Raw genomic sequence first — 14191 nt, 5'->3', positions numbered from 1 at the left:
GGTTGCAGGGGTTGCCCATCGCACCTCATTCTCTCCTGCACTCCATCTTAAAACTGTTGCAAATTACATTCTTTGGGGCTTCACTTATCATGTCTGCTTTCTTTTCTTCCACTCCCCTCCTCCACCATTGTTTTTGGATTGTAGTCATTTGCTTAGCATGCAGCTTGAAAAGGGGTTCTGGAGAACCTAACATCTTACTCACTGCTTTGTGCCATTTTAATTGGTCTTAACAAAGGTATGATCCTACTGTAGCTTCTGCACCTTCCCCTTCAAAGGACCAACATGGCTACCTATGAGGCTACCTGTGATTTCTGTCACCCTTCTGCTATTCACACATTATGTTGTAAATACATGCAGGTATACATTCATGTGTGCATGTTTTTGTGTGGATTACTGTACTTGTATTCATTTTAGGTCAAGGGAGCAGAGCTCTCTTGCATAATCCCTTCATAGCAACATAGAGAGCTCTCTTATACCAAGTCAGATCCTTGGTCCAGCTTGCTCAGTATTGACTCTATACTGACTGGCAAAGGCTCTCCAAGGTTTCAGGCAGGAGTCTTTCCCATTCCCAGCCCTACCTGGAGATGCCAGGGATTGAACCTGACTGAGACCTACTGCATGCAAAGCAGAAGTCCTACTGTTGAGTACAGGACTTTGCATTCTGCCCCTGACCCTGATGACGACACACCCAGGGCAGGCTGGTGCCACACACCTTTGGCTTCAGGAGACAGTGGCCTATCCGTCTGCTGGTTGTCCAGGGCTCCTGCTCATGTTGAGGATGTTGCTGGGGCTCCTTTCTCATGAAAGCCAAATGTGTGGGTTGGGGTGGTGGCAGCCAGCAAGCATGTTGGTGTCAGAAGATGGGGCCAAAAGGAGCAATCTCACATCTCCCTTGTTCAGTAAGTGCATGGGGGGGAATGTAAGAACAGGGCTGGACCAATTGAAAATAGCCGCTCATATGTATATGGTTCTGCCATGTGTGCACTGAACACAATGTGTGAATAACTGTGCACACAGATCATCAATCATGCACATCATACAATGATTTCAGATGCTGACTGCAAATTGGGCTAGATGGGCTGTGAGCCAATGTAAGCAGCTGTCTGAGGCGTCTAGAAGACATGGTTGCTGAACACACAGAAGAACCACCACCAGGACGGCCAGGAAAGAATGCAAGGGGGTGGGAGGGTGTTTCACCTCACTGCTGGAAGGTGTGGACTGCTGGGCCCCCAGCTGTTGCAGCTCCCTTCCTCTTCTGCATCTGTGTGAGGAGATTTGGGGTGGGTCAGCTTTGACACCACTACCACACAGCGCCGGCACTGCTCACACTGCAAGTGCTCTTGCTGGTTCGTCTCACAGTCACAAACGTCCCCTGGTCCTTTATATGTCGGTGTCTGCATGTTGCCACTGCCACCAAAGTAGCAGGCAGTCCCTGCACCGTAGATCATGCTCAGTTTGGCCTCCAGGCTGGCTCCTCCAGAGGAGGAGCAGGCAGCCCCTCTTCCTTCGGTTGGTTGCCGTGTGGCCATTTACTCTCACACCAACCTAAGTACTTACTTCGGAGAGGGGAGCATTTTTCTCTTTCCTGGCAGAAAAGCCGAAAATTGTGGAGAAGCTGTCTGACTTAAATTAAAAAAAAGGGGGGGGGAGTCAGAAACTGTCCTAAGTTAGGTGTAGACAGGGGTGCAAACAGAGGGAAAGCTTAAGGGACAACTCCTCTCTAACACGTTTTTGCAGGGTGAGGAAAGACCCTTCTAGGGAGAGAAAAATGGAAAGTAATGATGCAGCGGGGAAGTAACTTGCCTAGGGAGCAAGAGGTTGCTGGTTCGAATCCCCGTTGGTGTGTTTCCCAGACTATGGGACACACCTATATCCTGTGGCAGCATTATAGGAAGATGCTGAAAGGCATCATCTCGTACTGTGTGGGAAACGGCAATGGTAAACCCCTCCTGTATTCTGCCAAAGACAACCACAGGGCTCTGTGGGTGCCAGGAGTCCGACTCGACCGCACAACTTTACCTTTATGGGTTATTAGGTTTGCGGGGGGCGGGGGCGGGCGGAGTTCAGCACAATGAAGGGGGAAACTCCTGAAGTGTTGGCGGGGTGGGGGTCTGCAGCCCTGCTGTGTAGAGCCGTCTGCCCACAACCTCCTCTGCCACCACTACTGCGGAGGGGATTCAGTGTGAAAGATCAAAAGGGGCCAGAAACCAAAGCATTCCCGGTTACCCAAAGCTGAGCATTCCCCGCTGTGGGGCTTTCCTGCCGATGACTCCGCTCTGCCCCAACGCCCCCGCTCCCCCGCGCAGTTTTTCTCCCTTTCCCTCTATAATCCCAGTTGTCCCCCTCTGCACCAAATCCTTCCTTCCATCGCCTTTTATGTCTCCTCCAGACCTCTTTCCTGCCCCGGGAGCGCCACCAGAGAAATAATATAGTCACACTTGGAGAATGGACAGAGAGCGGGATTCATCCTTATCTACCTTGGCGGGGTGTCCGGAAGAGATGCTGAAATGGTTAGGGGGGGTCGGGGCCACCCGAATCAATCTGAAGGGATCTCGACTCGAGCATGTGCCTTGCCAGGAGGATGAGCGGAGTCAACGGAGGAGTCGGCTCTGTTCCTAAGTGTGTGTGGGTGCGCGCGCGGCAGAGGCAGAACCGTGCAGGATGTCCCACTAGTGGGCACAGCGAGGCTGCCTTCCTTCCGAGTAATCCTGCGTGGGACTGCGCCGCTCCGGGCGCCACGTGCTAGTGCGAACCCGCGCTCTCCGGCCGCAGCCTCCTGCCCCTGTGCTCGGGAATCTCCCAGCCGCTGTGCGTTTGTGGAGCTGCCTCGTCTGGCACGCGTGTTGCCGCCGCCGGGCGCTGTGGCTGTGTGCGGCGGCGAGGTCTTCTTCGGATGACCCCAGACCTGCCTGCGGGGCGCAGCTCAGACCCTTGCTGATTGGAGGTCGGGTCCCCACCCGCTGAGAGGCCAGGCCTCCCCATCACCAGCGCGCTCGCTCTCTCCTAATCAGCTTGCTTTCCTCGCCTGAGGTGACCCACTTGTAGCTCGCTCCGGAGCAGCAGAGCAGACCTTCTCTTAAGGAGGAGGAGTTGATGGTGGTGGTGCAGAAAGGGAGCCAGAATTAAGGAGCAGAGAAGCTCCCTGCACGAAGGAGGAGGAAGACGCCGCCGCGGCAGGCTCCTTCCTCCTGTGACGGGGGCGAGGACTGCCTTCGCGGTCAAGAAAGAAAACTTTGCGCAACGGGGGGCGGGGGGGCTGAATTGTCTGAGGGAAGTCCCGCGGCGCTGGCCGACGAGGGGCTGGGCTGCAAAGTCCGGACGACGAGTTGCCCCGCAGCTTGCCACGCCGTTCTCCGCATCCTTTCCGTGCTGCTTTCGCTGCCCGGCCTGGAGCATGGAGTGGGGTAGCCTCGGTGTTGACTGCAGTCGAGCCAACTCCAAGGAACTGTGACTCCTCGCGGGACTCTGGCCCTTCAAGGGCTGGATAAACGCCGGGGACCATGGGGGTCAACGGCACCGAGGACTTGGCCAATGACACCTTCCACACTCCGGAAGGGGACCGGGACTACAACTTCGCCGCCTTGGTCTTCGGGATCTTCCTCATCCTCTTCATCATCAGCGGGAATTTGCTGGTCTGCCTCAGCGTCTGCACCGAGAAAGCTCTGAAGACCACCACCAACTACTTCATCGTCAGCTTAGCCGTGGCCGACCTGCTCTTGGCCATCCTGGTGTTACCTCTCTATGTCTATTCCGAGGTAAAGTCCAGCCCCGCTTCCTCCTGTCCCGCTGACGTTTTCCTTGGTTCGCTTTTAGATCGCCGTGCGTTGTTATGTGATGAAAAGACACCATAGATATCAAGGAGCATCCATGACTTTAAAGGATTTCTCCCTTTCTCAGTAGGGTGTTCAGATCATGCAGTAGAGGGGAGTGGGGCAGGGCTTTTGTACCCTTAGGAGAGTTAGTCAGGTGCAGCTTGGCATATCGCAGAGCTGCAGGGGAAGAAAGGCTAAGCTGCCAACATTTCCTCTTCTGCACCACTGTCTTAAAATTTAAAGGTGCAAAAGCCCTGCTCTTTATTGCGGCCAGTCACTTTACCAGAACATTATCACCATAGGGTTATATATGCACCAAAGTTTGCCATCCTCCTCCCCTGCAACCAGAGGCGCTCTTATCCCTGGACTTCGGGGCCCAAGTCCAGGGCCTCCACAGCCCCTGGGGCCCCCCAAATCCTCTTTAGTCTGTCCCGGGTGGTGTGGTCACCTGGTGGAGCATGATGATGATTAATTTGCTGGGAAGGGGGGCCCTCCAAAGGCCTTTAGGTCCAGGCTCCCAAATTTCCTAGGTGCACCTCTGCCTACAACCTTGTGGGGATTTCTGAATGTTTGCAGCTTTGAACTTGTGGGATGTTGCTGCAAGTGCTTTGGGCCTGCACAGGTCCTTGTTGGTCCACATGGTTGAGAGGGATATTCGAAGACCATTGCTGCCACTTCTGATTTCCTGGCAGCTTTGTGTTTGTGTGTTGGTGTGAAAAAGGTATTATGGAAAGTAGTGGCCTAGATGAGCCTGTAACACTAGTGTGGGAGCAGGAAAGAAGATGAGCACCAGAATCTCTCCAGCTCCCCATACAGACTTGTAATACTTGATTGAGTGGGCAGGCAGGGTACCAGCAAGCTGGGTGGGCTGTGCTTTGCAAACAGTGTCTATTGGATACACATTGGATGTACTACCATCTGAGAAGGGCCTGTTGCAAACACATGCTTTGTTGTGGCCATTTATTTTGCTTCTCTTTATTTCTTTTTCAGACCAATGCACAACTCTACAGAACAGACATTGCAAGTTCTGTGGTGTCCCTGTTTTTTGAAGTTTTCCTGCTAACAATGCGCTTGTTGTCACTGCAGCATACATACACTCTCATATAATGTGAATATTAATCACATTGTGTATGCACATCAGCGGGGCTGATCTAGTAGGAAATTACAGGGGGTGCCATGGGGGGGGGCTTTTCATAACAAAGATATAATTGTTCATATAAAAGATAAAATTAAAAGACATACATTCACAAGACATACATTCACAACACGTTACCTGGGGATAAAACAAATTCACAGAGTGTAGGTCAGTGGCTATTAGCCATGATGAGTAATGGAACACATTAAATGGAATATTATGTGTTTAATGGAACATTAAATCTGTTTTTTGAGGCACTGGATTACTATTGTTGACTTTTTGCTCCCTAAAAAGCCTTTGGTGGGGAATAATGTGTGTGTGTGTGGCCTGTTGTAGATTTTGTTTTGTTTTTCCTTTTGCCTCCCTCCACCCCCACTGTTTACTGCTACTACTATTACGAATATTTATATACCACTCTTCAGCCAAAGTTCTCAGAGCAGTTTATATAGGAAAATTCATTGTTTACCGCCACCACCAGCAGCAGCAGCAAACACTTGCAATGCTGCTCCCATGTTTCCAAGAGAGCAGTCTGTAGCCTAGGGCCAGTCCCTGGGTGCTACTGCTTGTGCCACACCCACAGAGCAGAGCAAAAACCCTAGGGTTTTTGGTGCCCTAGGTGAAATATGACTACGGTGCCCCCCCCAATTAATTTTGTGTGTGTGTGTATAGTGTGTGAGTGAGTGTGTAAGAATACACCCACCCACATCCCTAACAGTCACAATTCATTTGTATACATGTTTACTCAGAAATAATTGCCCCTTCAATCACATGAAACTCACTTTTATGTGCACATAGAATTGCACAGAGTTTGGATGATTAATTTCCACTGACTTCAGTTGGAAGCTAAGCAGTCTTGCTTACAGTACAATGACGCCGAGGAATGTTTACTCAGGAGTAAGTCCCACTCTGTTAGCAGAACTTCCTCCCAGGTAAGTGTATCATAGCTTGAATGTTGTGGCTATCACAATATACTGAGGCAGAGTTCCAGAGGCAACTCATGCATTATACAGTAAGGTAAAGTGTGCCGTCAAGTCGATTTCAACTCCTGGCACCCACAGAGCCCTGTGGTTGTCCTTGGTAGAATACAGGAGGGGTTTACCATTGCCTCCTCCCACGCAGTATGAGACGATGCCTTTCAGCATCTTCCTATAACGCTGCTGCCCGATAGCATTATAGAGTACCATCTCTTTTTGGTTTCTTTAGAATTTGCTGCTTAACACTTTTGATGCATGACTCTCAGTTCTTTCATGTTAGGGCAAGTCTTTTTTGTTTGTTTTATCCTAGCTGGAGATGGGGTTTTGCCACTCACAGACAGGCTATGTGCCAAAGCTGCACACTTCTAAGTATGTGTGTTGGAGAAGGGGACAGAAGGGTTTGATACATTTGAGGAAGAGACCAGCAGGAGTATAGACGCTGCTGGCAAGGAAATGGAGACACAATTTTGTGATGAAATGGCGGGATCTCCAGAGTGTGCAAGCAGAGATGGTCTGAATGCTTGCAGAGGAGGATGAAAAAATAAAAGGAATGAGCAGGAAGAGATGAAAAAAGAGGAAGGGTGTGTCCCTGTAAGGGAGCAAATGCTGATTCAGCACTGGGTGAGAAGGAGAGACCATGAATAGAATGAGGGGTGGAGATGGGAGAAGTGCTGGCCAAGGGACACCAGCATTATTGACCATAAATAACAAGAACATGAATGCAGATGGGATCAATCAACTGGCCATGCTGCAATCAAGGACCTTGCACATAGTGATAAAAGGGAGGATCTCTCCCCCACCCCTCAATGCCAATGTGCTCACCCACCCACTTTTGTGCTCCCTAAAGACTCTCCTGGTTGGCCTCCCCTCCCCATTTGCCCATTCCTAGTTCTCTCTTCCCCTTCTCCCCTCCCTCGCTTCTTTTTCCCTCGTCCCTTTTCTTTTGCCCCTCCCCCCAACCCTTCTCTCTCTTTCCTGGTTTACTCACATTCTTTCTTCTTTCCATTGGCTTTCTCTTTTTTATTTCTCTCTCCTCCTACTATTCCTTGTTCTTTGCCTCTTCCTTTCCTCTCTTAACTTGTGTTTTCTTGCTTCCTCTTTTTTCTGTCCTCTTTCCTTTTCCCTTGTGCTTCCCCACTTTCTATCTTCCTTCCACCTTGCTGCCCACTGAAATGGAAAACAAGGGGGCAGCTCAGTGAGTGAAAAGGATGGGGAGGGTGGTTTGTGGGGGAATATTGCTAGAGATTTTCTAGTACCCATGAAGCCTTTGAAAGATTTATAGAAAGTCACAGATTTGGGAAGGGGAAGAAAGGAATGGTAATGGATCATCTCAATATAGCCTGAAGGGCAACTTGCACAAAGATCCCTGAGTGAAGAGCTTCTCCCTCCAGCAGCTACTGTTGTGCGTGTGTCTTTCCTTGCTGCCAGGGAAGCGCTTTGTGCTTGCAAGCCGTACTTGCTGCATCCTACCTAAGCATGCATAGGGATTGGGAGGAAGAGTAAGAATCTCTTCCCCTCCAGCCTGAAGTGCACCTAGGTAATTTTGGAGCCTGGACCTAAAGGCCTTTGGAGCCCTGCTCCCCCACTGCAAGTTAAACATCATCCCCCTACACACACACACCGTGACACATGCTGTATTTTTAACACATGGATTCTTGCGGGCACAAACAGCAACTGAACTTACAAGAATATAAGGCTATAAAACAGGTTATCTTTATGCAAATATGCATCCGCAGAAACATTTCAGTAAACAACATCGTCCCATCCCACATTTCTTTCCCCACTCCTGCCTCTGTCTCTAAATCAAAGGTCACGCTCACCGCCCAGCACAGCACGGGCCGGCAGTACAGGCACAACACAAGCCGAGACAGACTAAAGAGGATTTGAGGGGCCCCAGGCGGTGTGGAGGCCCTGGGCTTCAGCCCAGAGGTCTAGGGGTAAGAGCACCTCTGCCTCCAGCCAATGTACATCTGTGCCAAGGTGAGTTGCGGGTGTGTGCCCTCCTTGGCACTAGGATCAGGCTCAGCCGGGAGGGAGGGAGGGAGAGCTGACCTGTCCCTCGGAGTCCACTCCAGCCTCCAGTGACTGCGGCAGTCCTCAGAGACTGGGGCACCAAGCGCTCTCCCCGCCCCCGGCCCCAATCTGGACTCGAAGTCACTCCAGCTGAGCAAGATTTTCCACAGGGGTTGCTCTCACATCCTGGCACCCCTGCTGGATCCACCCCTGTACCTCAGAACAGTGTTGCTAAAATGCCTACAAAAAGCCGAGTAGCCAAGCCCACTTATCACTGTGCTAGTGTGTATTTGATCTATGATCATACAGTAATAAACTAATTCAATTCGATAAACTAATTCAAGCCTGGCTGCCTGTTGGGCTGTGGGCTTGTACACACACGTACAAGCATTAACCTGATGGTAGCCGAGTTGGGGGGGCTTGTTTTGTATAGCGCTTCTTTCTAAGCATACATTCCTTTTTCTTGTCTTTACAGTATCATTGTTAGCTGACACCTTTATGTGTTCTTTTTAGAGAGAAGGTTTAGAGACAGAAAGTTTGCCCAGAGACAAATTCTGTGAACCTGTTGCAGAAGAGAGATTTGAATCTAGATCTCTTTGGTTCAGCCCCAAGATGCCAAATGCTGGGCTATGCTGGCTAATCATAAATGTTTAATCTAGAACTGTTCTACCACAGAGTCTGATGCAAAAGTTGCAAGCTTCTGTGTATTCTGAGGAACTGAACTGTGAATAGATTAGAAATCAAAATAATATGTTTTCACACCTTCCGCATCATGGAATTGTATGAATTTGCACAGTATAAACACCGTTCAATAGAGAAATGGCTTGAACCTGAAGATGTTTACTCGGCAGTAAATTTGTAGCACGTATGCTAAGGAATGCTGCCTAAAATCCGGTAGCTTGGAAGGGGTGGGTGGATCACATGCAAAATGATTGGATATTTGGAATTGCAGATACATAGGAGCGCTATTAACTAATGCTAGGTACATTAGCTGGTAAAAGGGAGGCATATTGTGTCCAGGGGAACAGGAATTCTTAAACCAACCAAAACAATAGAGGGCTCTTCTATGTTTGAAGATTAGATGAAGATTCAAATGTTACTTGGAAAACACTCTGTTCTAGAGCTAAATGTTTGTTTGCATCATTTTGTTCATTCCATCACGGGAAATGTGTAGGCATATATGGCAAGCAAGAGGCTAAAACCCATGGGTAGCTAGAACCAGGACCACTTGCAAGGGTGGATCCTTTCTTTTTTTCTGTCACTCTTGTGGAGAGAATCATGGTTGTTGGACATCTAAATGTATGTGAGTGTGCATGTCAAAGAACTGTGTTTCTCAGCTCAGTCAGAAAATAATGTTCAAAATAGGTGAACCAGTCCCCCTTAGATCTGATTCAAAGTCACTTGAAGTTAATGGAAGTCTTGTGCGGCAGAGGTGTGAGGGGAGCTAAATGTGGTAGATTGAATGTCAGGAATATGTATTAGAATATGAATTAGAAACAGTGATGCGACACATACAGCACCCTATTATTATCCATTATCTGAGCAGGCTGTTATTAGATGAAAAAAGCACTTATGTTTCCAAGGGTACCTCTCATTTAAAGAAGAAAAGAAGCCTGTTGAGCTAAAACATTCTTGCCGTGAATGTACAGGTGGATACAGCTATCCCATAACATTTGCTTAGGGCCTGATTCTAAAGTTCATTGAAGTAAACAAAGACACTACTGTCCTTTTTGATCTTCAACAAGCGGTCATATATATGCATTTCAAAGTGTACTGTTCTGTATCTAGCCCTCCAGTGTACACTCAAATCTGAAGGGTATACTGGCTTTCTCTGGGAAATGTTCAGCATTGTTCAGTTTCAAATGCTAAACGGGTTGAGCCAGGGGATTTTATTTGCAATGGAACACACATAACATAACTGAGTCCTAGATTCTATTGTTCCTCTGGCCGTTTGGACAGTCTGCCATTCTGTCCTTTTGGGTTTTTTATTTGTAAAATGATGATAACCAGATGGTGAAAGTTGCAATTGACATACCAGAACAAAACTCATATTTCAAATGACCCTTAGTACTTTTTCAGCCAGGGCTTGTAGAGTAAACATCTGTGAAACCTGTGATGGGCAAAGAAGTATGAGTCCCATTTTGACTGATCCATCAGATGCCCAGAACACAAGGTCTAAAACCTGTGAAGCTGCAGCTAGTCCCTCAAAGGACCATTATAGAGCTTAAATAAGAGCTGTGCAAGTGTCTGAAGACTAATATTGGCTTGGGTCCAGAATCTGAACCCTTGATATTCTGAAGACTCCAAGAGGAGATGGTTTGTAGAGGTGACAGATGGAATTTCCCAAATGTCCTTAGATAAATTGTTAAGTATCAGCCAATTTTGGCAGAAATCCCAGAAAACAGGCAGCACGCAGAGTAAGGACACTCACATGTGTATGTAGCACATTTGAAAGCCAGAACAGGAGACAGACAGGATTTTCTAGAGGTTTATCAGATTAGTGTGGCTTGGAAGTGGAGAATCAGCAGTAGAACAGCCTCTGAAAAAGATGGGAGCGGTTGGGGATGGTTTGATGATTGTGGAGTAGAAGAACTGCAGCATGTGGTAGAGAAGGCCTGCACAATTTGTGACTCACCACGTAGGATGCAGCCTGCCAGCCATGCATTGTGGCCTGCAAGTGTTTTGATGGTCCTATTTTTGCAGTCCTGGACAGGCAGCCGAAGCAGGATGGCTGCATTCAGTTTGGTGGTTCAAAAGCTGTGTAAAGCACAGCTGGCAAGTGTTCTCTCTAGCTTTTTTTCCATCTGTGTGTGGAATGAGTTTTGTTCTGGGCGGCAGTATCACGCAGTGTGTGCACACCTGCATTCACATTGGGGCCTTCCTGATTCAACTTGAGCGGGATCTAAAATTAACTGAGCAGGCATCAGAAAATGTGTGAGCACACACATATGCGCACGTCTTGGAAGAAACAGTGCAGCTGGCCCTACTTGGCTGCCTAGTGTTCCATTCTAAAAGGGTATGGGTAAAGCAGCCTTCCTGCAATGATTGGCGAGAAGGAGCAAAATGGCATAAGAACAGCCCTGCTGGATCAGGCCCAAGGCCCATCTAGTCCAGCATCCTGTTTCTCACAGTGGCCCACTAGATGCTGCTGGAAGCCACAGGCAGGAGTTGAGGGCGTGCCCTCTCTCCTGCCATTACTCCCCTGCAACTGGTTCTCAGAGCCATCCTACCTTTGAGACTGGAGGTGGCCCACAGCCCTCCGACTAGTAGCCATTGATGGACCTCTCCTCCATGAAGTTATCCAGACCCCTCTTAAAGCCATCCAGGTTGTTGGCTGTCACCACGTCCTGTGGCAGAGAGTTCCACAAGTGGATCGCGCATTGTGTGAAAAAGTACTTCCGTTAGTTGGTCCTAGACCTCCTGGCAATCAATTTCATGGAGTGACCCCTGGTTCTAGTGTTGTGTGAGAGGGAAAAGAATTTCTCTCTCTCCAATTTATCCAAACCATGCATGATTTTATAGTCTCCCCACAATCGTCTTTTTCCTAAACTAAAAAGCCCCAGGTGTTGTAGCCTTGCCTCATAAGAAAGGTGCTCTAGGCCCCTGATCATCTTGATTGCCCTCTTCTGCACCTTTTCCAATTCAACAATGTCCTTTTTAAGATGTGGTGACCAGAACTGTACGCAGTACTCCAAGTGTGGTCACACCATAGGTTTTTATAAGGGCATTATAATATTAGCTGTTTTATTTTCAATCCCCTTTCTAATGATCCCTAGCATTGAATTTGCCTTTTTCACAGCTGCCACACATTGAGTCGACACTTTCAATGAGCTGTCCACCACGACCCCAAGATCCCTCTCCTGGTCAGTCACTGACAGTTCGGATCCCATCAGCATATACTTGAAGTTGGGGTTCTTCGTCCCAATGTTCATCACTTTACACTTACTAACATTGAACCGCATTTGCCATTTTGTCGCCCACTCCCCCAGTTTGGAGAGATCCTTTGGAGCTGCTCACAATCCATTTTGGATTTCACTACCCGGAAGAGTTTGGTATCATCTGCAAATTTGGCCATCTCGCTACTTACCCTTGCTTCTAGATCATTTATGAATAAATTAAAAAGCACCGGTCCCAGTACAGATCCCTGGGGGACCCCACTTCTTGCTTCCCTCCATTGTGAAAACTTTCCATTTATACCTACCCTCTGTTTCCTGTCTTTCAGCCAGTTAGCAATCCTTTTTGGCAGGAGCTAATGCACTTGTGGGGTTAATCTGTTTAAAAAAAAAAAAGTTCTGTGTATATGAAGTCCATACTAGATTTGAATCTAATGAGGCTGCTAAGCAATAGAGACAACTCTTGTAAGAGTTTGATACCTGGAGGAGGACACAGTAGTTGCTACTTTTCTGGTCCATTTTCTGTACTTCTGTGGGCTTTCAGTGACTTCCATAAGACACAAGTGATAGAGTGGAGTATGCACATTCCTAAATTTTCTTTGTGATAAGGAGCTGGATGAACAGTTAAGCATATACACCTCCCTTATAGGAGCATTCAGGCAATCCAGTATTAATGCAGTGACCCATGGCATCCTTCAAGAGACCTGTCATAGACATGACTGATATGAGTAAACATGTGCACATTGAGAGTTTTCCGTGTGTAGCCCAAAGAAACAAAAATGTCCTTCCCTGTGCGTAAGTAGACTCCTCCATACTTGTTGAAAGAGAAGGCAAAGCATCCAATGTGAAAGCTGTGTGTGCTGCAAATGAAACTTAGATATACAACAGCAGAATACTGAGGTAGAGAGAATATAAACTATTTATTTTTCAACCTATCTAAACATCTTTAATTGGCCAGCAACTGATTTTACCTTTATTTATTTTTTTACTATAAATTGTATATGCTTGAAAATTAGGTTCACACTTCCTCTTACCTACCCCTACTGGACATGTGTCCAAAAGGAAATAGCTTGATAAGTATTCTTTTTGGAGCTTTATGCAAAGTTTCCCTACATCCTTCTCAAAAGCAGGCTAGTGGAAGCCCATTTGGATACAGGGATATAATTATGGGGTGCACTTGAGTTCAACGAAATGCTTCAAGCCCATCTTACACAGTATCCTCTCACTTTGCTGCCTTATCTGACAGCTTTAGCTTCATTGTTTCCAGGGAAACGGTGTGCCTTTCTTTATTTGTTCATATAGAAGAAGTGGTTGCACTGAAGGTCTCCATTTTAGGAGACAATGAAATCTGCATTGTCTCCACTTCTTCTTCCAGACACACATGATATCTTCTGTTAAGTGGTATTTGCAAGCAGTTTTTTTGTCTTGCAATATTTACAACACTTAATAATAACATTTTCAACAGTAATATTTTCAACATTTCCTGGAGTAAAACCATAGCCATGAATGGTTGTTTTGAAGTGTGTTTCAATTTAGCCAATTGAAAGTCCAAGGAAGTTTGGTGACAGGATTCTGTTCCTACCCTTTCTTAAACAGAAGCCTAATTGGCTTATTAGGATTATGTCAGTCACCCCCTGGTGTCAAGACATCTGGTGCCTCAGGTGAAAACTACAAATGAGACCCTATTGGTTAAATAAATCAATAAATCAAATACATTCCCATATAAGGCATAGTGACCAACTTGAGACTCTCCAGCTTTGCACTACAGCTTCTATCATCCCCAGCCACAATACATTGTGGCTAGGGATTATGGAAGTTGTAGTCCAACAACAATTGGAAGCGTCAGGTTGCCTGCCCCCCACCAATGACTCTTGAGTTCTATCAACATTTGCTGCCTGTTTTTGTTTGTTTGTTTGTTTGTTTTCTATACCGCCCCATACAAAAAAGTCCCGGGTAGTTCACAAACTAAAAAACAACCACCCCCACCCCCCCAAAAAAGATGGTTTTTCAAAATTCTATAACCGCCCAATGTTTGCTTTGTTGCAATGTTCTGTAGATTTGGCATCTGAGGGTCTTCCTTGAGCATGTTAGAGCAGAACATCTAACACTTCCAGCACAGTGACTGCACAGCTAGATATGTTGTGTGGAATCCCAGTGTTCTTCCATGAGGTTGTTTTTCTGTGGCAAAGATAGTACATTTTCTCCACATTTAAACTGCTGTAGTCTGTCATCAAGAGAATTTGATCCCCCCGCAAGCCCCCACAGCTAGAGTGTGCATTGGAAATGTGAAGGTGTGCCATCTAGGTGTGTAGGGTAAACTGCATGCTACATTAAGGGCATCATTGGCCTTGACATGCTTAACTT

At 47.2% G+C, this 14191-nt stretch overlaps 1 protein-coding gene across 1 annotated transcript in view; it reads left to right on the top strand.

The window, feature by feature from the left end:
- The first annotated feature begins 2744 nt into the window (after nt 1-2744).
- DRD4 (dopamine receptor D4) overlaps nt 2745-14191 on the top strand; it is a 60688-nt gene continuing 49241 nt past the window's right edge. Inside the window, exon 1 of the mRNA XM_053286398.1 lies at nt 2745-3755. Within this exon, the coding sequence (XP_053142373.1) occupies nt 3501-3755 (255 nt within the window). The 5' untranslated portion in view covers nt 2745-3500. The remainder of the gene's footprint in view (nt 3756-14191) is intronic.

The sequence above is a fragment of the Hemicordylus capensis genome, chromosome 1, assembly GCF_027244095.1.
Source record: "Hemicordylus capensis ecotype Gifberg chromosome 1, rHemCap1.1.pri, whole genome shotgun sequence".
NCBI classification, from domain to species: domain Eukaryota; kingdom Metazoa; phylum Chordata; class Lepidosauria; order Squamata; family Cordylidae; genus Hemicordylus; species Hemicordylus capensis.
Note: the sequence above shows the minus strand (reverse complement) of the source record. Positions and strands in the feature narration are given on the sequence as shown.